The sequence below is a fragment of the Cololabis saira genome, chromosome 13 (assembly GCF_033807715.1).
Source record: "Cololabis saira isolate AMF1-May2022 chromosome 13, fColSai1.1, whole genome shotgun sequence".
Classification (NCBI taxonomy): Eukaryota; Metazoa; Chordata; class Actinopteri; order Beloniformes; family Belonidae; genus Cololabis; species Cololabis saira.
Window position 1 is genome coordinate 28867365 of NC_084599.1, and position 27250 is coordinate 28894614.

Consider the following 27250-nt stretch of genomic DNA (forward strand, 5'->3'; position numbering starts at 1 on the left):
GTTTATTCTGCATCAACAGAAAAAGGGGTACAGGAGACAGTGCACATTAATGTGTGGACCAAAGCACATAATCTGTCTGCCTCATGGGAATCCTCCAGCACTGAGAGTATTAATATACTACGGTGATCGTATAGTGGATTTCATATTTGCAAAATAAAATAAATCAAATGTCTAATACATAAAAAAACAGAAAATGTAAAATGCATGTATTATCTTTTTACTATGAACTGTTACCATTTTTATATATTATTTTAGCTTAATGAATTAGAACAAAACATAAAATTGTGACACTCAACATACCTGCATCAACAGAAAAAGGGGTACAGGAGACAGTGCACATTAATGTGTGGACCAAAGCACATAATCTGTCTGGGAAAACAACAATAAAACCTGTTAGCTACTTGTATTGGAGACGTTTTTTTACAAGTAATAAACATACACAGAACATATATTTTACTGAACAAAAAACGTGACAAAGTTGAGCTTTCAGACATTTATCCCAGATTAAGCTTTTAAGTGCTTTTCAAAACATTTATAACTCGTTTTGTCCACAGACATACAGATGCATTACCTGCCTCATGGGAATCCTCCAGCACTGAGGATTTCCCACAATTCCCCGCTATTATGAATGCAGGCAACAGTACAGTACAACAGCAGGGGGCGTAGTTTCCCCATTTAGCGGGATTTTAACCACAACGTATTCAACCCTGTTACATATATATATATATATATATATATATATATATATATATATATATATATATATATATATATATATATATAGCCTAAGTGTGTGTGTGTCTGTATGTATATGTATACATAGAATAGAATATAATAGAATAATAGAATAGAATAAAATAGAACAAAGACTTTATTGATCTCCCAGAGGAGAAATTCAGTCGTGCAGCAGCCAAACACACACACGCTCAACGGTTTATACAAAACATTTAAAATAGAATAACCAATAAATAGCTAAATAATAAAAAAGAGCAATATAAAAAGTAGAAAAAGAGTATGTAGAAGAGAAAAAAAATAGTAAACCCCAAAAAAATGTGCAAAAGTACATATATGTACTTTTATACATATATATATATATATATATATATATATATATATATATATATATATATATATATATATATATATATATACCATTGATACCATTGACACAAACAGGTATCCCTATATATATATATATATATATATATACCATTGATACCATTGTACCATTGACACAAACAGGTATCCCTGGTGGGTAAACAGAGTTGTTGATGACTGTCAGCCCTTCAACACTTTTACAGTTGTTTTGTTTTTTGTCATTTTCTGTTAAACAAAGCGTGAATTAATTTGCTCCACCTGAAGAGGGCAGCAGCCTCGCAACCCTTCACCTAATTCATAGTACAAGTGCTTAATCGAAGATCGTCTATTTAGGTCTAACTAAACTACTTCCTATTTCAAAGTCCAACTGTGGACGTTTGCTGCAGCAACTAAAGAGCCGAAACAGGACATGTGTTGGCCAACCTTTACAAAGTGGTGTCTGTTTAGTGAGCGAATGCAACTTTCCTTGAGAAAGTGTGAATGATCGTCAGACATGCAGCAGTCTATGGAGTCTCTGGTCCGCGTGCTGGAGTCTTACAGAGGAAGAGATAAAATTGTGAGTATTCACCGACTCTCACCTGTCATCAAGTTTCTAAAAACCCTTAGTCTAGTTGTTTACCAGAGTCAGAGACGTAATTATTTAGCAAGTTCCACGTTGAAGTAAAATTTGAACATGGTAAATATATAGTCTTATTATAAATCAGTATTGAATAAATATATAAGTACATATGGCAATTAATTTACAAATAAAAGCAAATCAAAGACACGTTCATTTATTTCCTATGGTTGTCTGTTTATTTAATTATGTAGATTTTACATTAGCACATACAGTAACTCTTGTTGCTATTATGGGATTTTCTCTTTAGTTGTGCAATAATTTAAATTAGGCCTAATTTGTTGTTTTCATTTCTTTCTTAGATAAAACAGTGGTCTTTGCAAGCTATTGATAAATGATTAATCCGTGGCCAATTAATAGTGTTGTATAGTTAAAAAAAACATGTAGTAAAATATGTTTTTGATACGTTGATACATTTTTTATTCCTGCATTAACATGTTGCCCTTTAATCAAAAGACAGCAGACTCCTTATTGTACTGGGAGTCTTACCCAGTTGTTTCTCATTTTATGTGTGTTCTTTTGTGCAGATCAGGACAGTCTGTTATGGCTCTCAGCTGGTCGGAGGACTCCTTACCCGAAACACAAATAAAGACATTTCCTCTCAGCAGTTCGGGAGAAGACTCCTGCTGTTCTCTGCTCAGCTAAGCCACTGCCGGACGGTGCTGAGGCTGTTTGACGATCTCTCCATGCTGGCCTACTCCCAAAGCTATGGCCTTGGAGCTACGGTGATCCATGCAACGCTCTACTCAAATGTTGTTCAGCTCATAAGTCAAATCACACATTATCCTGTCACAGTGAGATGGAATTAGAGTCTGCTCCATTTGGATAGTTACATTTCAAAAGTATGAAATTACCTATTGTTTGGACTCAAAAGAAAAAATGCAGACACTCTGGTGGCTTGAAAAAAGTTAAAAAACCTTTATTTGGACTGGGTTACATTCTAAAAAACACCAACGCATGAATGCAAAGAATGTAACCCAGTCCAAATAAAGGTTTTTTAACTTTTTTCAAGCCACCAGAGTGCCTGCATTTTTTCTTTTGAGTTCACTGTTGCACCCATTGCAAGAGCACCGGTGGTTGTGGGGACACCAGCAGCGCTCCTGTTATTCTGTTTTTGATGACCTATTGTTTGGTTTATAGACTTAATTAGTACTGTGATTAGCTGTAGCTCTTGAACACAGACAGTAATGACACTTCTCAGAAATTACTATGCATTGTTATGCTGAGAAAACCTACTTTGGGGCAAAGGTTTGCGTTATGATAGACCACATAGCAGCAGAGAGGGGATCTACTCAAAATTAGGCAAGTGATATATACATATTGTTATGACTGACCGATATGACATTATTTATTGATTCAAAATATCAATATAAAGGCTTTTGAGCATTATCATGACATTTACTGGAAAGATCAAGCTTTAAGACTCAATGTACATCTGCAACAGGAAGAGGATGCATGTGTTCGCTGGATATCAATCTTTACCAACGTGGCAGACCAGCTTTACTACCCCTGTGAACACATTGCCTGGGCTGCCGATGCTGAACTCATTAAAGTGAAGTCGGACAAGTGGTGGTTGTTCAGCACAGTGCTGTGGGGAACCTCGCTGCTGCTGGGGATCATGAGGTGAGAACATCAATATCAAATTATATCAGGTGGCAGATGACTCAAAAGTAAAAGTAATCAGTCATTATGTAGTGAAGCTTTTTGAGTTTTAGATTAGAAATGTCAAAGATGATGTGACATTTATTCAACATTAGACAACAAGTCTCTTACAGCAGGCATATGCATGGGTATAAAAGCAAACACAAACTGATATTGTCAGTAGTCACAGTGGTGTTTGAAGTTTAAAAATGGAAAAAGAAAAACCAAGTAGGCAAATTAAATTAAAGAATATATTGCCTGATCATTTATTTATCCAAAAATCTAATTGTTTTAAATTAATTGGATGACTGTTTGGTATCGGCCATTCCAGTTTTGCATTAAAAAGAAATAAGTCCTTAGAAGAAAAGCTGTTCATCGTCAGTGAAAGAAAATGTACATGTAGACTAAACTGAAGAGAAAGTTGGTTACATAAAGACAAAGATTCTGAGCACGCAAGTCATTCTACCAACAAATATCTACCTACCTAATCCAGCAGAAATTGGAGAACTTCCATTACATTGCAAGTCCTTTATTATAGTATATTGGATATAGTGTGATAGACTAGATCAGGCTGCCGAACAGCTTCTCTGCAACAGCCATAAGAGTAGTGAACTCAGTTTAACTGTCATACATCTGTGTGCAATGTTGGTCTTCATATACTTCAGAGACATGTTGCATTTCACATGCAATATTGTATGTGAAATTCTTTTCATGTATACATTTTCCTGTACAATATTTACCATCATATCATCCACCAATCATGGTCAAGGGCAATTGATGTCTATATACGCAAGGAGTGATTATGTATGTGAGTGTGTATCGGTGAGTATTGATGGTACTTTTTTATAGTACTATCTTGCTGTAGTTTTTTTTTATTCTGGTTCATTCTCATTCTATTTATTCCATTCTAATTCATATCTAAATGTGTTGTACTCTCCTACAATGACAAATAAAAAAACTGATCTGAATCTCAATCTGAATCTGACTGGTCAGTTACACATTTAGACTTTTCATGTAATTAGCAAACCATCAGGGTACCCCTTGCTATCTGAAGATTATACAATTATTTGCACACTGCATGCTTGTGTACTACATTTTAACAACATCTGTGCACAGTGAGGTGCAATAAAATACAATTATTGGAAACAGTTATAGTTTTCCATCATTTATAAATATAATTACTATATGTATGTATTAATCAACGTTTGTAATATATTAATGTGCTCAGTAGAAACTAAAGAAACCAAATGGTTAAAAGAAGTAGGAATTGGCTAAAAGATTAAACTACACACACCTTTGATCACTTAATTTGAAAAATGAGCTGGCTTTTGTTTTTAACGTAATTTTGACCCTCTGTTTTTCAACTGTATATTTACTGAATTTTGTGTTTTATATAGTTTCTTATATCAAAACATGCCACATCAAAATATAATTATATAAATATTTTTTTGTTTTATATAAATATGTTATATAATTATATTATTTAACCTTTTGTATGCAAAATAAAGATTCTGTTAAGTTAATTAAACTGTGTACCATATTTCAAATTTGTTGCTATCAAACATCTTCAGTGTTGAGTGGTAGTAGAATTCAAGCATCATATCATTCTTTTGTTGTTTAGGTCACTTCGAGTTTTAATGCTGCTGAAAAAGAAATTGAAGAAACATGAGAGAGATGGAGGGGGCAGAAGGTTTGTATCTAAAGTGTTTTTTGGGTTCAGATTGTATTATTGCAACTACAGGTGGTGACTTGGCTTGCAGTTTCAAGATAAATATTTGCGTTAACCTGCTCCTGTCTGTACAGTACAGCTGTTATAGTTTTGTAATGGAATAAAAAAAAAACTAGTTAAAACTTTACAATGTTTTCCTGCTTGATTCTACATGTCCTAATAAATCAGTGTTTTTTCTGGGTTTTTTTTTTTTGCAGAAACTCTCACCTCCAGAGGAAGATGCAAGAGCAGCGGCTGTCTGTCCTCAGCAGCATGGCTGACCTTAGTAACGCTATTCACTGGATGCCGCCTGGCTTCCTGTGGGCAGGACGATTCCCCAGCTGGCTGGTGGGGCTGCTGGGCACTACCTCCTCTTTGATCGGCTTGACCCTGATGAGCACCAGCGACAGTGAGCAGTCAGACAGTACATAGCCGTCATCACAGCAAGGAAGAGACGTCACGCTTTGATCAGCAAGGAATGGAAATCACATCTTCATGGACAGAAATCATAACAGATCTTTGATTTGAGGGCATTGTTTTTTTGGAGTAAAAATACAAAAATAAGATCAACAGTCTTTCAAGCAAAATGTAACATTTTACAATGACATGATCATTGCATGCAAAATGTATGGCTTGTTTAATAATTTTGTCAGGAGATATTATTTTTATGTAATTGATGAACATGCTACAGCAGAAACATGACAATGGGTTAAGGTTTTATCCATTGATTGTTAAACAATTGTTATGTCAGCTATTACTTTTAAATACCTGACTTGTTCCTTGTGTGTTATCATCACATGCAAATCAAAGTATTTTTTGGGCCTTTTTTAATCATCTTGATGTTTTCAGAAATCAGGACTCAGGTCCTACATGAGACAATGAGACTGTTTTGTAGTGCAAGTGAGGTTAGTACAAATTAATTTCAAGACTGCAAGTCACAGAATAGCTCTTGTAAAAGACACTAGGTTTAACAAAAAGCCCAAGGGTTTGTTCTGTCAGCCCAGTAGCTCATTAGCTCCTACAGCAATAGCACTAGGATTTTATTGTGCCACTGTGGGATGTTGAGTAATGTGTTGCCTTAAACTGAGGTAATCTAGCCAGTCGCTCTCCGGAGAGCCCAAGTTCAAATTAAAAATTCAATGTTTATGGGCATGTTTGAGTCAGTGCTAGACAGAGGATCAGATATGTGGGGTCTTTCTACGAGAAACAAACAAAGTACTTGTTGTTGAAAAGGTATTAGAAGCAACTCAGGGTTCGTTTTTGCGAAAGCTTAATCTAAAATTAAACACAGCAGCTGATTTTAGTGTTTCAAGCATTTTCCCAATAGGTTTAATCAGCTGCAGAAATAGAAGTATTACATGATATAACCACTGCAATAGAAGTAGCATAAAAAAGTGTTATTAAAGAAAGATGGTCACTGATTAAAATTTGTATGGATACAGTCTGTTTTTTTGTAAAATTGAATAAGCATTACCAGAAATGTATAATAATTTTCATTTACTTTTGATCATTTGAAAAACCAGACTGTTTTTAGAACACTGATCAATTGGTGTTCTTTTGAAAAATGAACAAATGTAGGCTACTTCTTTCCTGCTGGTTTAAAGATAGAATTGTATTGAATCAAAATGTAATTAATATTTATTTACTGTACATCACTTTATTTCTCCTTCGTTTGTTTTTCTTTTTTTAAAGCTTTTTAATTGTTTAATGAAAAATAATCTGCTTTTAATGTTAATTGTGTCACATGTAAAATAAACGACCGATATATATTTTTTCTCTCTTCGATCCAACAATTGGTATTTGATTAAATTGGACTTGAAGGTTCAATACTTTCAACTGTTGCCTTCCAGTACCTGAATAACATGTCGTAAAAGGGGAATCTCCGACGCTAATAATATGAAACATGCTGCATCTTCATTTGCATTCTTCAGTCATAGTTTTTTTTTTTTTGAATGGTTTTAATAAGTATGTTGTCGTTATGGATGTTGTATGTTTACGCGTTTGTAGTTATGCACAGTGCAGAAAAAAGTAAACAGGAACACCGACCACGATTACGGAAGCTCCGTGAGGACGTGAACTCAGCACAAGCAACGAGCCAGTAAATAAAAGCTGCTAGTCGGCAACAACTGCAACAATGAGAGTCAGTTTGACTAATTACAGTCTCGATGGTCTTTCATACAAGTGTTTTATGTACACATGTTACATTTAATCCCGTATTAGTATGACGATTCAAAAAACCACGTTCATGAGAAGGTGCAAACTCCAAACCACGTCAACCCGTCAGTCGTGGCAGCCGTGTGTGTGTGGACACAAAGAGACCGGAGAAGACTCGAAACATCAGGTGAAAACTTATCTTTTAGCCTTTAAACCATGCTGGTTTTGAAACACTAATGTTTCCATAACTTTAAGTACAGCCAGTTCAGCTGGAGTTATTCTAGCCGAGCTAACCAGTTAGCTCCAGCCCAAACTGCCAAGCTTCCCCCTGGTTGAGGTGAATCCCCCTTTTAAACTTTAATTTTATTATATTTTCTGTGAGGTTTGCACCTGTTATTGCCTACCGCGGTTGAATTGGTTTGATATTGGATATTGGATATTGGATATTGGATATTCGACATTCAACACCCATAAAACTTGTGATACATACCACTGATTTTGGTCAAACCACTTGTGATGTGTTCATGGTCATCTAATCTATATATCACAAAACAGTTATTATTAAAAAATCATATATATGGGCTGATTTAATGAGGTTTAATGAATTCAACACCCATAAAACTTGTGATACATAACACCGATTGTTTTATGGGTGTTGAATTCATTAAACCTCATTAAATCAGCCCATAATATGATTTTATAATAATTACTCTCTTGTGATATATAGTCTAGATGACCATGAACACATCACAAGCAATATGACCAAAATCAGTGGTATGTATCACAAGTTTTATGGGTGTTGAATTCATTAAACCACATTAAATCAGCCCATATATATGATTTTCAAATCAGCCCATATATATGCCCATATATATGATTTTTTTTTTTTAATAATTACTGTTTTGTGATATATAGTCTAGATGAAATCAGTGGTATGTATCACAAGTTTTATGGGTGTTGAATTCATAATATCATAATATCCAATATCCAATATCAAACCAATTCAACCGCGGTTGAGGTGAATCCCCCTTTTAAACTTTAATTTTATTATATTTTCTGTGAGGTTTTGCACCTGTTATTGCCTGCTGCGATCCCTGTTGTGCTTTGTAGAGAGAATCTGATGCTCCGTCTGTCATTAGCATTTATTGTGTTTCAAGTTAGTTAGTTAATCTTTATTTCGGTCAATCACAAGCATAAAAATCAACAAACAAGATAACAAACATCCACAGGTTTTTCCCTGGTCTACATTGTGATTATTTTGACCGAAAAGGTCTGGGCTTGAAGCATAAAGCTTATTTTGCCCACTTTTTAACAGAATAGAATATACAAAAAGAACAAATGAAGTATCATGAGGTTACACAAAATAATAATAATAATAATAGCTGTAATAACTGTAATAATAGTAATAATAATGATAGCTCTGAAAACAGAAAGTGAAAAGATTTCATCTCATGCATGTGTACATTCTTCTTTGTTTGCTTATTGTGCTTCTATACAGAACTGTCTCAGAAAATTAGAATATTGTGATAAAGTCCTTTATTTTCTGTAATGCAAAAATGTCATACATTCTGGATTCATTACAAATCAACTGAAATATTGCAAGCCTTTTATTATTTTAATATTGATGATCATGGCTTACAGCTTAAGAAAACTCAAATATCCTATCTAAAAAAATTAGAATATTCTAGGAATCTTAAACTGTAAGCCATAATCAGCAACATTAAAATAATAAAAGGCTTGCAATATTTCAGTTGATTTGCAATGAATCCAGAATGTATGACATTTTTGTTTTTTTAATTGCATTACAGAAAATAAAGGACTTCATCACAATATTCTAATTTTCTGAGACAGTCCTGTATATGTGTCCATTACCTTTGCTTTGAATAATAACTTATATGCTTTTATTGAGTTTGCTAATTTAAGGTCGTTGTCTAATGAGTTCCACAGTTTTACCCCTAAATCGGATATACATCTGCGCTTTGTGTTTGTTCTTACTGCTGTTGTCTTAAACATTGCTGTTCCCCTGAGGTCAAGTTTTTCCTATTGCTTATAGATCTGCTATTATAAGGAGGCTCATACTGAAGTAGTCCCACTGAAAGGTATATTCTTAAAAGTTTAATTCATAATAGATCTGCAGAAATGCATATCTCAGAAATGTACATCTCAAGGACTGCACATTTATTTTTATGCTGTTAAATGCACATTAAGGTGTGAAATGATGTGTAATATTTGGTTTATATTGTACATACGCCTACATACTGTACACCAGTGGCGGCTGGTGCTAAAAATGTTTTGGGGGGGGGGCACAATTTACCTTGGCATACATAGGGGTGTAACGGTACACAGAAGTCACGCTTAGGTACAAGCTTGGTATAATGGGGAAAAAGGAAAGGTAGAAAATAATATTTTGGTCCTTTTAATTTTGAAAAATGTAACCATCTAACTATGGCTTAATGGTCATAAGTTTTAGTGAAGCAGTTCAGTTATGCTGCAGTGGGAAAAGAGTTTGGGTTCAGCTTATTTTACACATTAAAGAGAAGAAAAACATTAACATTTCCATTGTTCTGTCTGGAATTTATATTATTTGAAAAGATAACATTTCTTTCTTTCAGATATTTGATAATATACAAAATCAACAAATATTACTTCAAACGCAAGTGTTGTTTAACCTATTTAAAACAAATGTAAAAAGCTGGTTTGTGTAGTTCAGTTTGATTTTCTAAAAAATAATGAATTGTCCAATCACATTATTGACAAGACTGCAGTGCGTACCTTTTACGAATCTAATTCAAACCAATTAAAAGAGATCCTCAGGTCACGTGCTTATCAAATGTTTACACCGGATTCTGTTTGACCTGCTTACCCGCTTACTACCGCAAGTAAATAAAATGAAATAAAAAAGATTTTGTGACCAAATAAATATTTAAACAACATTGCATTACTATTGACAGTCACCCACAGACTGAAATAACACCTTTTTTTTTTTTATATATAATTATATGCATCTTACAGCATGTTTTTTATCTTATTTTTATTTTATTCTTCTTCTCTTGATTTGATGGAGGCGGCGCCCTAGCGCCCTCTACTGACCAGCCGCCACTGCTGTACACACGTCTATTTTTTCTGTCTTGATGGTCAGGAGCAATGAGAACATGAGTGAGTGCCTTGTCTGCGACATATTCACACTTTAATGCTAGTGGTCTTTTACTGCTTACACTTACAGGAATCCAGGAATCATCCCAGATAATTCTGCTGCACCGTGACCTCTACGGGAGGTTGTCCTCTGATAGGCTTTTTTATAAAATGGACTCGGACTGCGACCACGTTGATCAGTCAGCCTCTGGACCTGCAGACCCGGAGTCTGATTTGATCCCAGTAAATGGAGCTTCAGGAGGAGAAGAACGTCTGACTGTGGCAGCTGTGCCAAAATCAGAGGTAGAGGATCTTGATTCTTACAACCTGTTTGAGCCTCCTCCCTTAGACTGGCGGTCAGACTCTTCCAGCGAAGCAGGTTCAGCAGACGATCTGGTCGACCCCAGCCTGCTTCCCTCTGCTGACAGTCTGGAAACACCATGTCTGAGAGAGTCAGTATTGCTGCCTTCAGATGAGAGAGATATTTTAACTTCACTTGACACAAATCCACAGGTTCCTCTCGGAAATGTAGCAGAGCTAGTCCAGGATACAGAAGTGAAATTGCAAGGAGAAGACGAAGCAGCTGAGAAAGAGGTGGAGGTGAGTGCTGAGGGTGTAGAGGAAGATCAAGAAGAGGTGACATTTGGAGACATCGAGAGACGTGTTAATGAAGAGGAAGGTGAGGTTGTTAACAGGAGATCAGATGATGAAGACCACAGCCACATCCACACCCTGCTCAGCCAGCTCCAGTTAAAGGACAACGATTCCCATCCTTCCACTTACAATCACAAGTCCAGCCTGCCTGAGCAGGCAGTTCCTGGTGCCTCCGTGTTAACAGACGACAGCAGCGAAACCACTGGACTGCTGTTCTCTGAAAGCCACCACAGTGACCTGCTTGGACTATTGCAGTGCACAGAGATAAGCACTACACCCCGTTCCACCGGTCTGCCTCTCAGAGGGGAGGTGGATGCTGTAGTGTCAGTGTCTTACAGCCAGAAGGATGTTCGGAAATACTGGGGGCTTTATGGAAATGGAAACAATCCACAGTCCAACTCCCTCCCATGTTTGCCGGATTATGACTACCCTGAGCCAGTATGGCTGAAGCGTGAGGAAGAGCCTGCAGAAGAGACCGCTGCAGAAGGAAAACAGGTGGGTGCTATTACTATGACTATGACTATTACTACTAAAATGTAGGGCTGGGCGATATATCGAGATTTTAATATATATCGATATATTTTCAAACGCGATATGGTACGAGACAATATCGTTTATATCGATTATTTAAATTTTTATTTTTTTATTTTATTTTTTTTTTATGATTTTGATATAGCTTATTTTGTGACATATTGACTTGAATGTTTTATTTGAGATTTGCACAAATGTTTTGTTATTTGCACAACTGTCAACCTCAGTGGAAAAGTCTGCCTGTTACTGTGTACATTGTATTAATTGCACAGTGTATTTTAATTTAATTGTTATTCAGGAAAGGAATATTTGTTTTATTTTATTCAAGAAGCATTTTTATTCTATATATGCAGGCAGTTTATTTTTATTTCATTTGTTTTATACATTTTGATATTGTGCAGATCTCTGTTAATAAATGTACCTGTGTGACATTTGGCACGAGGCTTTGTATTAAAACTGTTTTTTTAAGGGTTTGCCTCAGAAAAAAATGAAGCTAACAGAGATGCTATGCTATAATGCTTTGGGGGAAACCCCAATTATGGCACAGAAAAAATATCGATATATATCGAGTATTGCCATTTAGCTAGAAAATATCAAGATATGACTTTTGGGCCATATCGCCCAGCCCTACTAAAATGGTATTTACTTTTGTCATGACTTATTGACTCATCTCATATTTGATGTCCAGGGCCTAAAATAATTCAGTTAATGAGAGGTACGATGGCCTTAATATTGTATTTGTGAAACTACAGCAAGTAAATTAGCATAGTTTCCTTTCGTCCTTCAACCTTGACTAATCAGAATTTTTTTTCACTACTGAGCCAACTAATCAGCATAGTTTTTATAAAACTCATGTGGCAGAGTTTTATTCATTGTTTTGTATTTTATTGTGTCATTTTAGAGCACTGAAGATCGTCCTTCTTATAAAGATGGTGAGTCTTTTCAATTTGCTTTACAGAAAATGCTCTGTATCTTTTTGAGTAGTTATGATCTTTATGTAATGTGTTGTGTGTTGCTTTTTTTTTTAGTGCCAGGGCCTTGTGACCCTGAAGACCTTTTGGATGGAGTTATATTTGGTGCTAAATATCTAGGCTCCACTCAGATCAAATCGGAGAGAAATCCTTCAACAAATGCTCGCATGACCCAGGCTCAGGAGGCTGTGGACAGAATTAAGGTACATTTCAAAGAGAGATGGACCAAAACCGTTGACTCATTTGAGATGTTGGTTCATAATTACTTGAAACAAAAGCAAATCACTGTATGTAACAGTCTTTACGATGAGAGAATTGAAATAGATTGGAGCATTTGCTGCACTGCTTTTATGTCAAGGTGATGTAAATGCACTGGATATTGTTTTGTTTTTTTCAATATAAGCAAGTTGGAAGTTCATATTCGTCTCTCATGATGACATTAGCAAGTTGTGACGTCACCGTCAGATTCAAAACAGACATTTTATGTATTCATCAGTACTGTTAAAAAAAAAAAAGCAACAAAAAAACCTGGGGCTTCAGGGCTTCAGGGCTTCAAATGATACTCAGCCCATCATTGTCGTACAGATGTAACTGTTGTGTTTCTTGCAGGCTCCTGAAGGAGAGTCTCAGCCGATGACAGAAGTGGATCTGTTCATCTCCACTCAGCGGATCAAAGTGCTCACTGCTGACACACAGGTACTCTTCGTTCACATGCATTTAGGTTCATTTCTTCTTACTTTTGCCATATTTTATACTACTTGTGACAGTTTCAGACATAGGCAGCTGTCTTTGAATATTTAAAACTGTTTTCACATTGTCCATTCGAGGCTGGGCTGATACAGCTTTTTGTACCTTATTTGAATTGTTTGCATTTGAGCTAAGAACCTGAAGAATTTGAGTTGGAAATGGAGGCAGCCACAGAGCCAAATTGGTATCTGGGTTAAGTTGGAGCCTCTACAGTGCCAATTATTGTTTTTGTGACACTGTGGGAGCTATGCAGATTTTGCAATGCCAATTTGTTGTTTTTAGACAAACTGAGGCGCCACTGTTGGGTCTGCAAGAATTATCAAAGAGGTACAGCGGCGTAACTAGGTTATTAATGCAACTGCTTTGGGAAAAAGGGTTGTTAATGGTTTCCTCACTCTGTTAAAGCTACAGCTTTCGGTGCTCCAGACGTGGGTCATTTTTAGGGCAATACTCATTATGTTTTCTTTCACACTTTAATGACATAACTAAACATGTAGGACAGACTTGTGTATTGCTAAAGGCGATAATTAAACATTACTACATCCAACCGAGTCAGACAGTTATTGTTATTTGTGAAAAATGACCAGCATGCTCTTTCCCATGTAGCTAATCTTTTACATTGTTGTCAGATTAATTAAATGTAGTGCATCTTAGAAATGGGTTGTAAAATAACACTAGTTGTAAATGGTAATTGTCTTAGAGTTGAGTGCAATAAGTTGCCAATTGTTATGTGTCAATGCATTTCCATTTAAGTAGTATTCCTGTCCTTTTATCAACCAAAATGTGATTTATTGATTAGATTGCTGCTGCTATTAATGTTTGCATCAATGTTTATTTTCCTGGTTATGCCCCTACCTGTTAGATCTGCCTAGTAAAACATAATTTACTCATTATTTTAGACTGTTTTACATTTAAAATGTTCATCTACAAGCTTAATTTTTCAGCAATAAGAACTGCATAAAAATGAATATGAGGACTCTGCAGTAAAGTTGCAGTGATAAAGAACATCTTCCTCCACACGGTAACATTTTTAATTTCTGCTGAGCCAAGGTACGATTCCCCCAGCTGGGATGCACCGTATTACTCTGGTCTCAGTTGTGGTTGAGCATTATTACAGATTATTTTGCGTTGTTTTGGTCTGATACACCGCCCTCCCATTCTTTTTAATGATCTGGATTTTGCCTGCATGTTGTTAAATGACTGTCACGGGGAACATCTCATGCAAACATTGCATACATGCGCTCAACTACTTTCGTGTGCATCTGTTTCATATTCAAGCGCACCTCTTCCATGTCAGAGACCAGGTAAGAGACCACAAGAGAGCAGCCACACTAGCCAAGCAAACCAGACTTTAAGGGTCAATCCTCTTTGATCATGGTATAGAATATAGATATTCCAGTGTGAATGCACTTTAATTCCATGTCCTTTTTCTGTTCAGGAAGCCATGATGGATCACGCTCTGCAGATGATTTCCTACATAGCAGACATTGGTAACATTGTGGTTCTGATGGCAAGAAGGAAACAAAAAGGTCAGGATAGTGACACAACCTCGAAAGCCTCCTCATCATCATCATCATCCTCAGCCCCTCAAAAGAAGTGCTTAATGATCTGCCATCTCTTCTCTTCGGAGGATGTGAGTCCGTCAGTTGAGTTTTGTCATCTTTACATTCTGAAGATCTTGTCATGTGATCCTTCTTCGGTCTTACGTTAGAATTCCTGGACTAACAACTTCTGTGGTTTGGTATTAGTCTGTTGCTGACTTAGTTGCCACTAGGTTTTCTAAATGTATTGATGGTGTCTCCTGTTTTGCACAATATTCCACTTCATCTCAAGTGTGCTGCTTTCGGCCCAACAACAGTTTCAGCTTCAGTCTGTCCTGTTTTGTTTTTTTTAATTTCTTCCAACAACCCAGCGAGTTCTCCTGAATACGAAACAGTCTGGCTGTTGTCCCAGTTTTTGCACAGTTGGCAACGCCAAAGGAGAATGAAGGGTTTCTTTTAGTAACTAATTAAGTGTATGATGCTGAGGGCCATAAAGTCACTGCTTGGGCTAGGGTTATTTCCCAGCTGAGTCTTATTATTAAGAGAAGTTTTATTAATGACAAATCTTTTATAGGACAGAACCTTTGTAGACTTCTATTTCTGGTACTTCAGTTTCAGATTGGGACGAATTTATTTTCTCTTTACCAGGCATGCCAAACTCAAGTCCTGCACGTCAAATCCAGCTTGGCAGCTTATTGTATCTGGCCAGCGAGAAGATGTATGATTAATAATATTCTTACTATAGAGTTTTATACTGTTGTGGGGACCTACATGGAGCATGATGAGATGTCCCACAATACATCATACCATTTCCTGCACCTTGATCTGCCCACTGGATAGCAGCAATCCTAAATTGAGCTATTTCCTACAACTTATTTTGTTGTTAGTGATGCATTTTGAAAATAAATGGTTAAAGAAAAGAAAACTTATGAAGAGGGCAAGTAATTTAAATATAGAAGGGAAGCAAAAACAGTTTTCTACTGAATGGAGACAGGCCAGTTTTTCTTTTCATTCGTTTATTTTTAGTTGAGGGCTATTTGTCTTTCCAAAAGTTTCCCCCACCACTACAATAGTAGTTACATGAATGTATCTACTTAAGTAGATACATTCATGTAATCTTGCAGTTGCTTTACAATTGGACCTATCAAACTAACTGTTAGGCTGAAACAGTCTGACACCTCCGGTCTATACTGTTTGGATGTATGCAGATCAATGGAGATGCTTGAAGTGATTTGTATGTAAATCGAGGTTAAAATGAACATTTATTCAATAGATTTCCTCACTATTAAAATAAAATGTTTCTCAGCAGATGTGAATGCCAAGTTTGCTTCATTCTTTTTTCTTGTCTCCCTCTTCAGGCTCAGACCATCGCCCAGGCTATTGGGCAGGCATTTGGAGTGGCTTACCAGCAGTTCCTCCAGACGAATGGCATTAAAGCCAGCGATCTGAGGCCGGGCGAGTACAGCGACTACCTGGAAAGTCAGGAGCTTTACAACGGAGATCTGGCTCACTTCTCTGACACTCAGAACCTCAGAGAGGTAACCGGGAAGACTGTGGTCACATGTCCTACAAAACATTTCTAACATTTTATAAAATCCTTCATTGAAAATCTAGTCCAAAAGTGGCTTGTATTTTTCCAGTTTGTATAACTTTAGTATTTAATGTAAAGGTAACCAAAATGTAGCCTTTTAAATTAAACAAAACAAAATAAAAAACAGACATTTGTCTTCACATGTAACTTTAAAGAGTCATTAGTTTAATTTTTTCACTTTTGTAGCTGCCTTTGTTACTTTGGATTAATAGTTGCTACAGCAAATTCCAGTGGTGATCCAGTTTTACTCCAAATCAGGTGTAAAATATCTAAATGAGCTTTTCAAACTTCTCCTGCTCCTTCGCTTGTCCAGCTGTTCAGCTGCTGAGTTCATCAGCCCTAAATTTAAACCAACCTGTGTAGTGAATTAAAAGAAAAAAGAAAATAAATTAAGACAAAATTAAAAGCCTTTCATACCTTGAAATGATAACAAAAACAAAATAGAAAAAATCTACTGCTTATATACTGATTGATTTATTAGTTGAAAAGAAAAGAGTTCCTAGGTCGCCTGGGTTATAATTGTTTTTCCTAGTCATATTTAATGGGATTCAGGGACTGGTGGTCAAATTATATTATCTGCAACCATGTACTTGCATCTCAAAGGGGCACTCTGCTGATACTTTTAAATGGACGTCTGAAACATGTTTACAGATGACCAGTTCAATTGTTCTAAGGGCTATGAGCATGAGGGATCCGAAAGAGGAAAAAATGTTACAGTATAATAAAGTACCAATTTGATTCTATATTATCATTTCCAGTGTTAATTATTTTGGTAAGAAATAAATGATTAATCAACTCTCTTTTGTTTCTCTGGTTCAGGTAGCCATCACCAAGTCTCCTGGAGAGATCTTGGGACTGGCGGTGGTGGAGTCGGGCTGGGGCTCCATCCTGCCCACTGTGGTGGTGGCTAACCTCCTTCACGGGGGTCCGGCTGAGCGCTGTGGTGAGCTCAGCATCGGGGACCGCATCATGTCTGTGAATAGCACCAGCTTGGTGGGTCTTCCCATCACCACCTGTCAGAACATCATCCGGGTAAGAAGAGAAACAAAACCCCAATTACTCCTAGAAAAGAATGTAATGCTTTGTTTTTATTGTACAGCAGTACCACAAAATTAGTCTCAGTCCACTTTTTTTCAAGTTACAATTCCCTCTGTTTTTCCGATTTTACTGGCCAGGTAAATGTTTGTGTACCACTTGGACAGTGCCCGAACCTCATCCCTGTACACCTCCTGTTAGATTGTTGAAAGGTGAAGCAGAGATGGTGAATTTATTGATAGTGGGGGAGAAGAGGACGGGAGAGTGGTAGCGGCTGTACAGTAGGAATGGGCGATATTTTACCGTTCACGATATACCGTCAAAAAAATTCCCCACGGTAAGAATTTGTCATCTCGCAGTAAAAACGATAAATTCTCGTTGATGACGTTTTTGTGTAAAGCTGATTTATGGAAGGAAGGAAGGAAAGAAAGAAAGAAAGAAAGAAAGAAAGAAAGAAAGAAAGAAAGAAAGAAAGAAAGAAAGAAAGAAAGAAAGAAAGAAAGAAAGAAAGAAAGAAAGAAAGAAAGAAAGAAAAAGAAAGGGGCAAGAAAGAAAGAAATGGGCCAGAAAGAAAGAAAGAAAGAAATGGGCCAGAAAGAAAGCAAGCAAGAAAGAAAGAAATGGGCCAGAAAGAAAGAAAGAAAGAAAGAAAGAAAGAAATGGGCCAGAAAGAAAGAAAGAAAGAAAGAAAGATAAATTCCCGTTGATACGTGTTTGTGTAACAAACATGGCGGATCTGAGTCATTCCAGTTTTGCAGTACAGGTGTAACTTATTTAATTGGTTTTTATTAATTCAATTTAATTGGTGTAGTTTAGTAGCATTTAGTATCTTTTAGAGCAGTGTTTTGGGAGCTCCAAAGACTGAATGTGGTGATAGATTTATAGTTAGAAAGGTGGAGTTGAATTGGTATTTTTTTTAATTGTAATTTTTATCGTTATTGGGATAAATGCCAGAAATGATCATGATACATTTTTTAGTCCATACCGCCCATCCCTACTGTACAGGGCATAAAGAAGGGAGCTCAGCACGCACCACTGGTGCGGAGTGTGATAGTGGAGAAGCGGTGAGGGCCAATCTTCACCGTTTGTAGGTGGTAACGGAGGAAGTCCCCAGTCCAGGTACAGTAGCACAGAGGGAAATCCAGGTGTAGCAGCTTGTCCGCCTGTAGTTGGATTGTTGTGAACCATCATTCATGAAGGGAAAAAAACGCACTGCTCCAAGAATGCTCTAGATGGCACTGTTGTTCCTGCCATTAAATATTTTGAATTCAGCTTTATTATTATCATTATTATTATTGTTACACCTCTTTTTTTATAGGACCTTACCTATCTTACCTTCTCATTGCTGTTAGTTATGGTAGGTTTCCACATTATGATTCAATCTGCCCTTTAAGAGGAAGCTTGACCAGTAAGATACACATGGCATTTGATGTATGGATGTTGTATAAAATACTTAAGATGTCGTAATTTTTGTTATATTAGAGAAGTTTTAGTGAGAATCCTTCCCTCTTCCCTCGTCGGGTGTTAGGTCTGGACTTATCAGGTCAACATGTTATTCTTCCTCCAGATAGGTCCCCCACCTCTGCTTCACCATTCAACAATCTGGCAGGCTAATGGCCTGTTTCAGCTTGGTACAGCCTATCTGACTAGCCACTGTTGGAATGATTGATATGTTGCACATATTACTTTTTGGTTGTGTGATCCAAAACCTCTGATACTTTTAAGCCGTGTAGAAAAAAACCCAACATAATATAAATGGAATAAACAGCCAAAACTTCTGATTATTCATTATGGTAGTGGCAACAAATGTTGCAGGGCTTACGTTGACTCTTCTTATGATCTACAGATGAATGCAGGCACATATTTCTCATTTTATATCCGTAGTAGACTATTTTAAAAATATATGTACAAAATATTTTGGTTATATCTTTTAATTAAGACGTTTTTAAAAAACAGGACGTCGCTTGATATTAAAGGGGTTAACTTTGAGAATTTGTGAAAAAGTTCAAATATTTTTGGGCTTTTAGCATGTTTTAGTAAAAGAGGGTTACTAAAATAATTTAAGGGCTTTAAATCCTGTTAGATTGGGTTCCTTTTTAGGAAGCTGAAAATGTTATTCAAACCTAAGACTGCTCGTAGGTAGACAGTAGTTCACAAAAAATTCAATTCACAGTTTGGAAATCTTTTACCAAGTGGTCTGTTCAGGAAATTATCTCAACATTGCTGCAACAAACATGTTGGAACAAATTACATTCGGCCGATACTTTTATCCAAAGTGATTTACAAAAGAGGAATACAATCGAGCCACAGTAAAATAGTCGACCACAGAATAAGTGCAGCTAAAACAACATTTGTGTGCAACTGACGGAATTCAAATTACTGTCTTGTAAGTAATGATAGAGTACTTATACCTGATCAAATGGATTTCATGCTTATGGACAGTGTCTGGAGGAAGCTCAGGAAGGGGTTCCTCTGCCAGGACCAATCTTCATTTTACTCGAGGGAACGTAACGTTGTTCCTGTTACAGGGCTTATTATGTTCTTGCATCGTACAGAAAGGGTTTCAGTTGCTCTGGAAGCTTGATAACTGTTCTTGTGCTCAGTTTGGACAAGACGTTTTTATAGATGTTTTTAAAATGTGAAGATTTTGATGCAAGGCAGGGCTGAGATACTGTGTGGAATCATAACTTCCAGCCTATCTGAACAACAGAAGAACAGTCAGCCAGATTAAATTACTGTGCACATTAACATTTAGGAGGGGCTGGGTTCCCACCCACCTCTCGTACATCGCACGTCTGTCTTTGCTTCCTGGTTAAGGATCATCATCTGCCTCTACAGCCCACAACAGACAGCAAGTACTAATTAAGAAGGCCTGCCATCTCTGCCCTGACCAGCATCAGAGGGATAAGATGTACTCAAAAGGCCACCCTTATCTTATCTGGCTCCACTTGTCAAATTACTTTCTGCTACATTGTTTAAAATCTTACTACTTGTCTCTAAAGCACTTCATGTTTTTGTGCGAAACTGATTAACTTGTTTGTTACAAGTAGCATGCAGAAACTTGAGTTCATCTGGGATAGGTTGTGTTCACAGGGACAAAAATAAGCTAGATAAAATAATACAATAATTTCTAACTTTTTATGTATGGTCAATGTTTTCAAGCATGTCATTCTGTTTTTCTAATGTTCTACCACGTCTATATTAGAACATTAGGATAGCATACTGTTGACATTTGACAAAGCACAACCAAATGTTTATACACTAGTGGTTGGTCTTAAAGGCAACATGACAAAGCGAAAATAAATGTCTTAATTTATTAGTTTAGAGAAGAAACAGGCAAAATTATATGTTCAGTCAAACACTGATATTATTTAACTTTGCAAAGAGCAACCAATATCTGAAGAAAAAGGTCTTGTAACCCCTGGTTGCCACTAGACACAGAAGTGTCTTCGGTTCTGGAATGAGAGAGCCTACCAGAAGCACCTCGTCCTGGTTTTGAAGCATCCTAGAAGCGCTCAATCTACTCTGCTCGGCTAAGAAATATGCATCAAGTGAAAATTGGTGTTCAAACACGGCTAAGCCCCATCAATTTACACACAACAGATTGAGCTGGGAGAAAGTCAAACATGACAACGAGAGTCTGGGGACTTTTCAAAACACCACAAGTGGGCACCGACTCATACGTTGACATTTTGTTAAGACTTGGAGCCATGTGTAAACAATTAACAGGGTTATAGAAGAGATTTGAACCACGTCAGAGGTTCAGATTAGAGTTTGAAAAGCACAGAGTCTGACGTGGTCTCTACACATTCATGTACACTCATAATATGACAAATCCATCTAAGGGGGGAGGGCATGCAAGAGCTCGATTTCTGAAACATTCTTAGTGGAACCTGAGGTCAAACTGCTGCAAAACACTTTTTGTGTTGGTCTGTTTGTTTTTTCTTGTTAGGAGCTAAAAAGCCAAAAGTATGTGAAGCTCAGCATCGTCCATTGCCCTCCAGTCACCATGGCGATCATAAAGAGACCAGACCCCAAGTTCCAGCTGGGCTTCAGTGTGGAGGACGGCATTGTATGTGTATTTTTAGTCACTATAAAATCTATTCTGTCTTTATTGCACCGATCAAATACATCTTCAGTGCTTAAAACTTAGATTTAACACCATAACTATAGGAATGGATTCAGATGGCATAGGTGTGCACACTCATTTGTATATAAAGTCAATTTACATGGTTTTGCACTGTCTTGTACTCTTTGTTCTGTCTTGTAGAATGTTGTATATTTTGTATCTTACACCTCATTAGTTATCACTATTTATTTGTACTGGAAAAGGAGAAGCTCTCCAATCTCATACATTTAGTTTCATGATAATGACAATAAAGGGCATTCAATTTGATTCTATTCATTCCGTTCTCCCATGGCAAATAAAGAAAAACATACATTTTGCAGATCTGCAGTCTCATGCGAGGTGGTATTGCAGAAAGAGGGGGGATCCGTGTTGGACATCGCATCATTGAAATCAACGGGCAGAGTGTTGTTGCAACTCCACATGACAAGATCATCAACATCCTGACCAATGCTGTTGGAGAGGTGAGAACTGAGGAAATGCTCACATTTCCAAAAGGATGGATACAATAATTTTGTCGTTAATAAAATCCTGAGTACTCTGCTCAGCTTTTACACTTGTCAATACAAATATAAGACATTGTTAGTTTAACATTCAATATTCTCTTTTTGGACAGATTCACATGAAGACAATGCCAGCCTCAACATATCGACTCTTAACGGGACAAGAGCAGCCAGTGTTTCTTTGAACTTTACCTGCTACACAAGGACATCAACACTCATTTTTTAAGCTTAATAAAGTGTTTGTCAAACTCAGAAAATATGCAATTTGCATTGCAGTGTGCATTATAAACTCATACCACTTTTACCATACCTTAAACTAGTTATATATTTTTAAAATGTAAACTACACTTGACTTTGAAAGCATAATTTAAAGGATCAGGGACAGATGATAGATATATTTAGATGTTTATAATATTTAATTACTGGGTAGTATATATATATATATATATATATATATATATATATATAATTTGTCATGAACCTCATCAAATTGCTAGCCTCGAGCCGAGGCCTCAAGTACATCTGATCATTTTTAGAGCTTTGTCTGTGCTTCCAATGTGCCTGAAGCAAATAAGTTTGAATGCGTGATATGTTTGAACCAGAGCAAAATATCAGTGTGTTGTATTGTTATGTTCTTCCTGTCCCTCATGTTATCGTACAGGTCAACAAAGGTTTCAGAGAGCGCTCTGGTTTACTCATGCAATGTTCACTGACTGCCTGATATGAAGCAGATATGCACAATTAAAGACGACTGCCTTTTTTGATAGAGACGTTTATATTTTTAGTATTTGTTTTGGTGAGGTCATTCATTAAAAGGATGTTATACTTCTTAACAGTGTTGTTTAAGCTTCAAATGCAAAGTTGCTCTTTATAGGGTTTGCTATAAATTGAATTCAATATTTTGGAAATGGTAATATGTTTGTATATGGGCTTTCTTTTTCAGATTTAATATTAAAATGTCCACAATTCTTTAAAAAATATATTAAACTGTAAGGTTTAATATTTTTTTGAAGAATTGAGTACATTTTAATCTTAATGAGGATATTAACTTGTCATGGGCATGATGTTAACCTTGCTTGTATACATGCACACATATACAAGATTTATACTGTAAAGTTGTTCATGTTCATACACATGCATACAACATTTATTCTTCTCAATATTGTTTTTCTGGAAAAAGTCTTAGGCAGCCCTTACCTTTTTGATTAACCAAATTTAAATGACCCACCAAATGATCGCCTTTTAAGTCTTTTTATTTTTATTTATTGCAAACAGGCAATAAAGTGATAATGGTATACGGATTAAATATTCAACCGGCTGGCTGCTTATTGGCTAGAAATCCGCGCCAGCCACAAAAAAAAAAAAACAAATCAGTCAACCTCAAGTTAACATGTATACATAATAAAACCACAGATTGGTCAGCAAAATTACAGGAAATGTCAATATTTAGTTTGTATGTATATGTATATATATATATATATATATATATATATATATATATATATAATTTGTCATGAACCACATCAAATTACTAGCCTCGAGCCTCAAGTACATCTGATCATTTTTAGAGCTTTGTCTGTGCTTCCAATGTGCCTGAAGCAAATAAGTTTAAATCCGTGATTTGTTTGAACCAGAGCAAAATATCATTGTGTTGTATTGTTATGTTCTTCCTGTCCCTCATGTTCTCGTTCAAATCAACAAATGTTTCACGCAAGTTTCAGAGAGGGCTCTGGTTTATTCATGCAATGTTCACTGACTGCCTGATATGAAGCAGATATGCACAATTAAACTGCCTTATTTGACAGAGACGTTTATATTTTTAGTATTAGTTTTGGTGAGGTTATTCATTTAAATTATGAATTTATAATTTATGAATTATAAACTGAATTGAATATTTTGGAAACGGTTATATATTTGTATATGGGCTGTCTTTTTCAGACTTAAGATTGAAATGTACTCAATTCTATTTCGCTTGAGGACAACCATGTACTTATATTTATTTTATTATTTAATATATTGATTTAAAACGTATTAATCTCAGACGTTGTGTTTTATGTAACAACAGTGAGCAAGCAGTTCCTGGACAGTAACTGGCCAATCAATGTTTCTGCAGTTACGAAAGTATACATTTCAACCAATGAGATTGCTGACCGGCATCTGACAGCCAGCCCCCTGGAATGTCCACTGACCAATCAGCGCGCTCTGGGGGCGGGACTTAACGCCTCCACCTGCTGTTACAAACATTGGGAAGTCAATGTCAAGCACCCAGCCGCAGCTGATGCGTGAGAGGCGGCCAGAGGAGTTTTTATTGCACTTCATTAGCGAAAGGTAATTATTAACTACATTTTTACTCTCTGTAGCTGACCTGTATTTTCGATAGGAGTCCATACACCCAATAACAACATCACTATAAGATGCTAAAAGGAAGCTAACATTACAGTTGAATGTATATATAATTAGTGTGTGTGTGTTTATTTTTTTTAATGTACTGTTACTGATGTAATTCTTTCAAAAACGGCTTGGTATGCTGCAATATCATCAGTGAAAAGTCAATTTTCTTATGCAAAGTTTGCAACGTACTCTAATTAAATTTATTTGAGTGTTTAGTTATGTGTTATGTGCTATTTACTGTGGTGTTTGGTGGTCATGAGACAATGTGTGTTTACTTTCTTTTAAAACTAACCTAAAGTAGTTTTTTTTTTAAATGATATAAAAAATGATATCTATATAAATATATATATATATATATATATATATATATATATATATATATATATATATATATAGTCACAAGTTAATTAGATGTACTGGTCTTTAAAAAATGAATCATTCCTCTACTCTGACATCTGATATGAAATTAAAATGAATGAATGATGTTCTGATAGACTTGCAAGGGAAATCAGGTAACTATATATTATACTATAATCAATATATTGTTTGATACTATGTAACATACTATAATTAGCTGACTTGAAACCTGGCCTGAGGTCCTCACCTCAGTATGTGTTTTAAAGAAACCACTGGAGGCACTGGCTGAGCAAAAGTCTCTGTTTCAGAGCGTAACAGGTAAGCTGTGTGGATCAGGAGGATTTCAGGATAAAGCAGGGGATTGTCTGTGTGGAGCAGATCACAGCAGGAACTAAAGTCAGCCTTTACTCACAACCACATTTAAAGCCTCCGGAGGTTTCAACTTTCTCCTTCATTTTTTTATCAAAGGTAAGTGCTTGAAAATAATCAATAAAAAGTAAACAATACATTTGTTGTGAGCAATCAACACTGGGGGAAAAATCCTCCTTTACTTTGGCTTTTATAAGAATTGAAACATACCTGTTAACTTATTTCTTGAAGTTAAATAAAACAGCAAATTTGATAGGATTATTTAAAAAAAAACAACAACAAAAAACAATAAATACTGTCAGCTACTTTTCAAGTGGGGATTCAACAGCCAAAAGTTTTCAACTACTGGGAACTAAAATGCCAAACTTGAATTTCGCTGACCAGTCGCTTCTCATTTCTCCAGGATTACGTCATGGTCAGGTAGTTCCTGGAAGTAATGGGTTTTTTTAAGCAGCTCTACCTCCTGCTTTGGAAGAATGTCACATACCGCAGAAGAAACAAGGTACCCCCCCAAAAAAAAAAAAAATCATCAATACACCGTTTGGAGAGTAAATTAACTTTTTTTTTTCTTTTCTTTTTAAGAACCTATACAACGGTCGTGTTTATAACCTTGCCATAGTCTATAATAACCCGTACTATGCAAATCTTCCGTCATAAATAATATTAATGTGTATTTATTTCAGGTACTGTTAACACCTCTCATGTTCTTTCTCAGGTCCAGCTCATCATCGAGCTCCTCTGGCCACTCTTCCTCTTTTTCATCCTCATCTCCGTCCGTCATTCACACCCTCCTTACAAACAAGGCCAATGTGAGTGATATTGTGCAGCACATGTCTTTTCACATGCACACTTACAGGTCTGCTAAATGGCTTTTTGCCAACTGGCTAAAGAAGATTAACTCACTGCGAGTGATGCCTGTTTCATGCATGCACTTTTGTTTTCTTAACCTGCTGTGATCTTGAGCTTTTTCTAGCGTTCCCATTTGGACATTAGTTGATATAACATGACGTGTTGACATGAGAAAATGTTGGTTAGTCATTGTTTTGAATGTTAAATGCACGACTAAGCTACGTCTTGATAATGTAATTTTGGCAAACGACAGCACATTTTGATAGAACCATGCAGATTATCAAACTGAAATTCAATGATTTGCTGAGGATTTAATGAGGGTACATGGTTCTGTTTATGTGTATAATTTTTATGTATTTGTTTTATTAAGTCTTTGGCAAGCATCCATTTTTGCTTTTGTCTTCCATACATCTTCTGATGCTTTTTGTGTTCATATAATGTGTAGATGAGCCATGCTACAAATGTTGTTTCTCTTCTCTCTTATTTTCAGGCCACTTCCCAAACAAAGCCTTGCCATCAGCAGGCACTTTGCCCTGGCTCCAAGGCATCGTCTGCAACATCAACAACCCCTGCTTCCACAGCCCGACACCAGGGGAGACACCAGGACAAGCTGGCAACTTTGACAACTCCATGTACGTAGACTGGAAGCTATAAATGGTTTCCATGATGAGTACCTTCTTACATGTCTGGAGTAACTTTTTGGTTAAAAAAAATTAAATAAAAAGGCCTAAGATTTGAATTTCAGTTTATTGTTATTGACCATGTTGATTGTACTTTGACTTTTTAATCAAGAAAGTTTGAGAACAGATTTCATGCATCACTTCGATTGCACACTTCTGTGTCCTTGGACGTGTCTGTTTCATGACAGATAAGATGGCGCAATCACAGCCTTCAATGTGCGCCTGCATTCTCCAGCTTATTTACAACACTTGACTTACTTGTATGACTTAAAAGAACATCCCTTAAAGAATTAGTTTTGTTTTTTTGCAAATGCAAAACACACAGTCTGGAATAAAGTGTCGGCCCAGTCAGTAGCTTGGCTTTGCTTAGTTTTTAAAGTAAGTTTTCCAGGTAGTCAGCAGCTTTGCCATATGATAGTCATCTTTTGATTTTATATTGCACAAATTAAGAAAATCAGTCCTAGTCACAGCTTAGGTTTATTAGATGTATTTGTTTAAGTCAACATATTACTGTATGATGTCTGTTTGTTCCTTTTTAGATGCTTTGTGTTATTTG

General features: G+C 36.3%; 3 protein-coding genes across 7 annotated transcripts in view; all 3 read left to right on the top strand.

Annotated features, from left to right (window-relative positions):
* Positions 1–1458: 1458 nt before the first annotated feature.
* Positions 1459–6904, top strand: pex11g (peroxisomal biogenesis factor 11 gamma). 2 transcript variants are annotated; one of them, XM_061738548.1, is made up of 5 exons: positions 1459–1654; positions 2242–2466; positions 3159–3337; positions 4977–5045; positions 5282–6904. In XM_061738548.1, the coding sequence occupies exons 1-5, from the start codon at positions 1592–1594 to the stop codon at positions 5493–5495; spliced, it is 750 nt and encodes a 249-aa protein (XP_061594532.1). In that variant the 5' UTR covers positions 1459–1591; the 3' UTR covers positions 5496–6904. The 2 variants fall into 2 exon arrangements, with proteins under 2 accessions (XP_061594532.1, XP_061594533.1); XM_061738549.1 differs by having other exon boundaries at positions 2242–2439.
* A 201-nt stretch (positions 6905–7105) lies between these two features.
* On the top strand, positions 7106–22881 carry si:ch73-40i7.5 (amyloid-beta A4 precursor protein-binding family A member 3). Of its 2 annotated transcripts, XM_061738547.1 has the most exons (12): positions 7106–7404; positions 10441–10652; positions 10863–11498; positions 12436–12466; positions 12563–12708; positions 13115–13201; positions 14691–14885; positions 16152–16331; positions 17204–17416; positions 21372–21491; positions 21869–22009; positions 22162–22881. In XM_061738547.1, exons 2-12 carry the CDS (start codon positions 10521–10523, stop codon positions 22231–22233), a joined length of 1953 nt encoding a protein of 650 aa, XP_061594531.1. In that variant the 5' UTR covers positions 7106–7404; positions 10441–10520; the 3' UTR covers positions 22234–22881. The 2 variants fall into 2 exon arrangements, with proteins under 2 accessions (XP_061594531.1, XP_061594530.1); XM_061738546.1 differs by having other exon boundaries at positions 10441–11498.
* A 1238-nt stretch (positions 22882–24119) lies between these two features.
* The window catches only part of abca7 (ATP-binding cassette, sub-family A (ABC1), member 7), a 41940-nt gene continuing 38809 nt past the window's right edge, over positions 24120–27250 (top strand). For all 3 annotated transcript variants that reach the window (XR_009783957.1, XM_061738550.1, XM_061738551.1), the window contains exons 1-5: positions 24120–24376; positions 25105–25264; positions 25569–25667; positions 25881–25974; positions 26505–26646. Coding sequence is in view for 2 of the 3 variants with exons in the window: in XM_061738550.1 (XP_061594534.1) it covers positions 25602–25667; positions 25881–25974; positions 26505–26646 (302 nt within the window). In the remaining variant the exon portion in view is untranslated. The remainder of the gene's footprint in view (positions 24377–25104; positions 25265–25568; positions 25668–25880; positions 25975–26504; positions 26647–27250) is intronic.

Excerpts from the sequence above, each read along its gene's own strand:
- pex11g (XM_061738548.1), top strand. The coding sequence starts at position 1,592 with ATGCAGCAGTCTATGGAGTCTCTGGTCCGCGTGCTGGAGTCTTACAGA. Across the intron at positions 2,467-3,158 it reads ATGCAACGCTCTACTCAAAT|GAAGAGGATGCATGTGTTCG; the intron begins GTTGTTCAGCTC and ends CATCTGCAACAG. Across the intron at positions 3,338-4,976 it reads CTGCTGCTGGGGATCATGAG|GTCACTTCGAGTTTTAATGC; the intron begins GTGAGAACATCA and ends TTTGTTGTTTAG.
- si:ch73-40i7.5 (XM_061738546.1), top strand. The coding sequence starts at position 10,521 with ATGGACTCGGACTGCGACCACGTTGATCAGTCAGCCTCTGGACCTGCA. Across the intron at positions 14,886-16,151 it reads ATCTCTTCTCTTCGGAGGAT|GCTCAGACCATCGCCCAGGC; the intron begins GTGAGTCCGTCA and ends CTCCCTCTTCAG. Across the intron at positions 21,492-21,868 it reads TCAGTGTGGAGGACGGCATT|ATCTGCAGTCTCATGCGAGG; the intron begins GTATGTGTATTT and ends TACATTTTGCAG.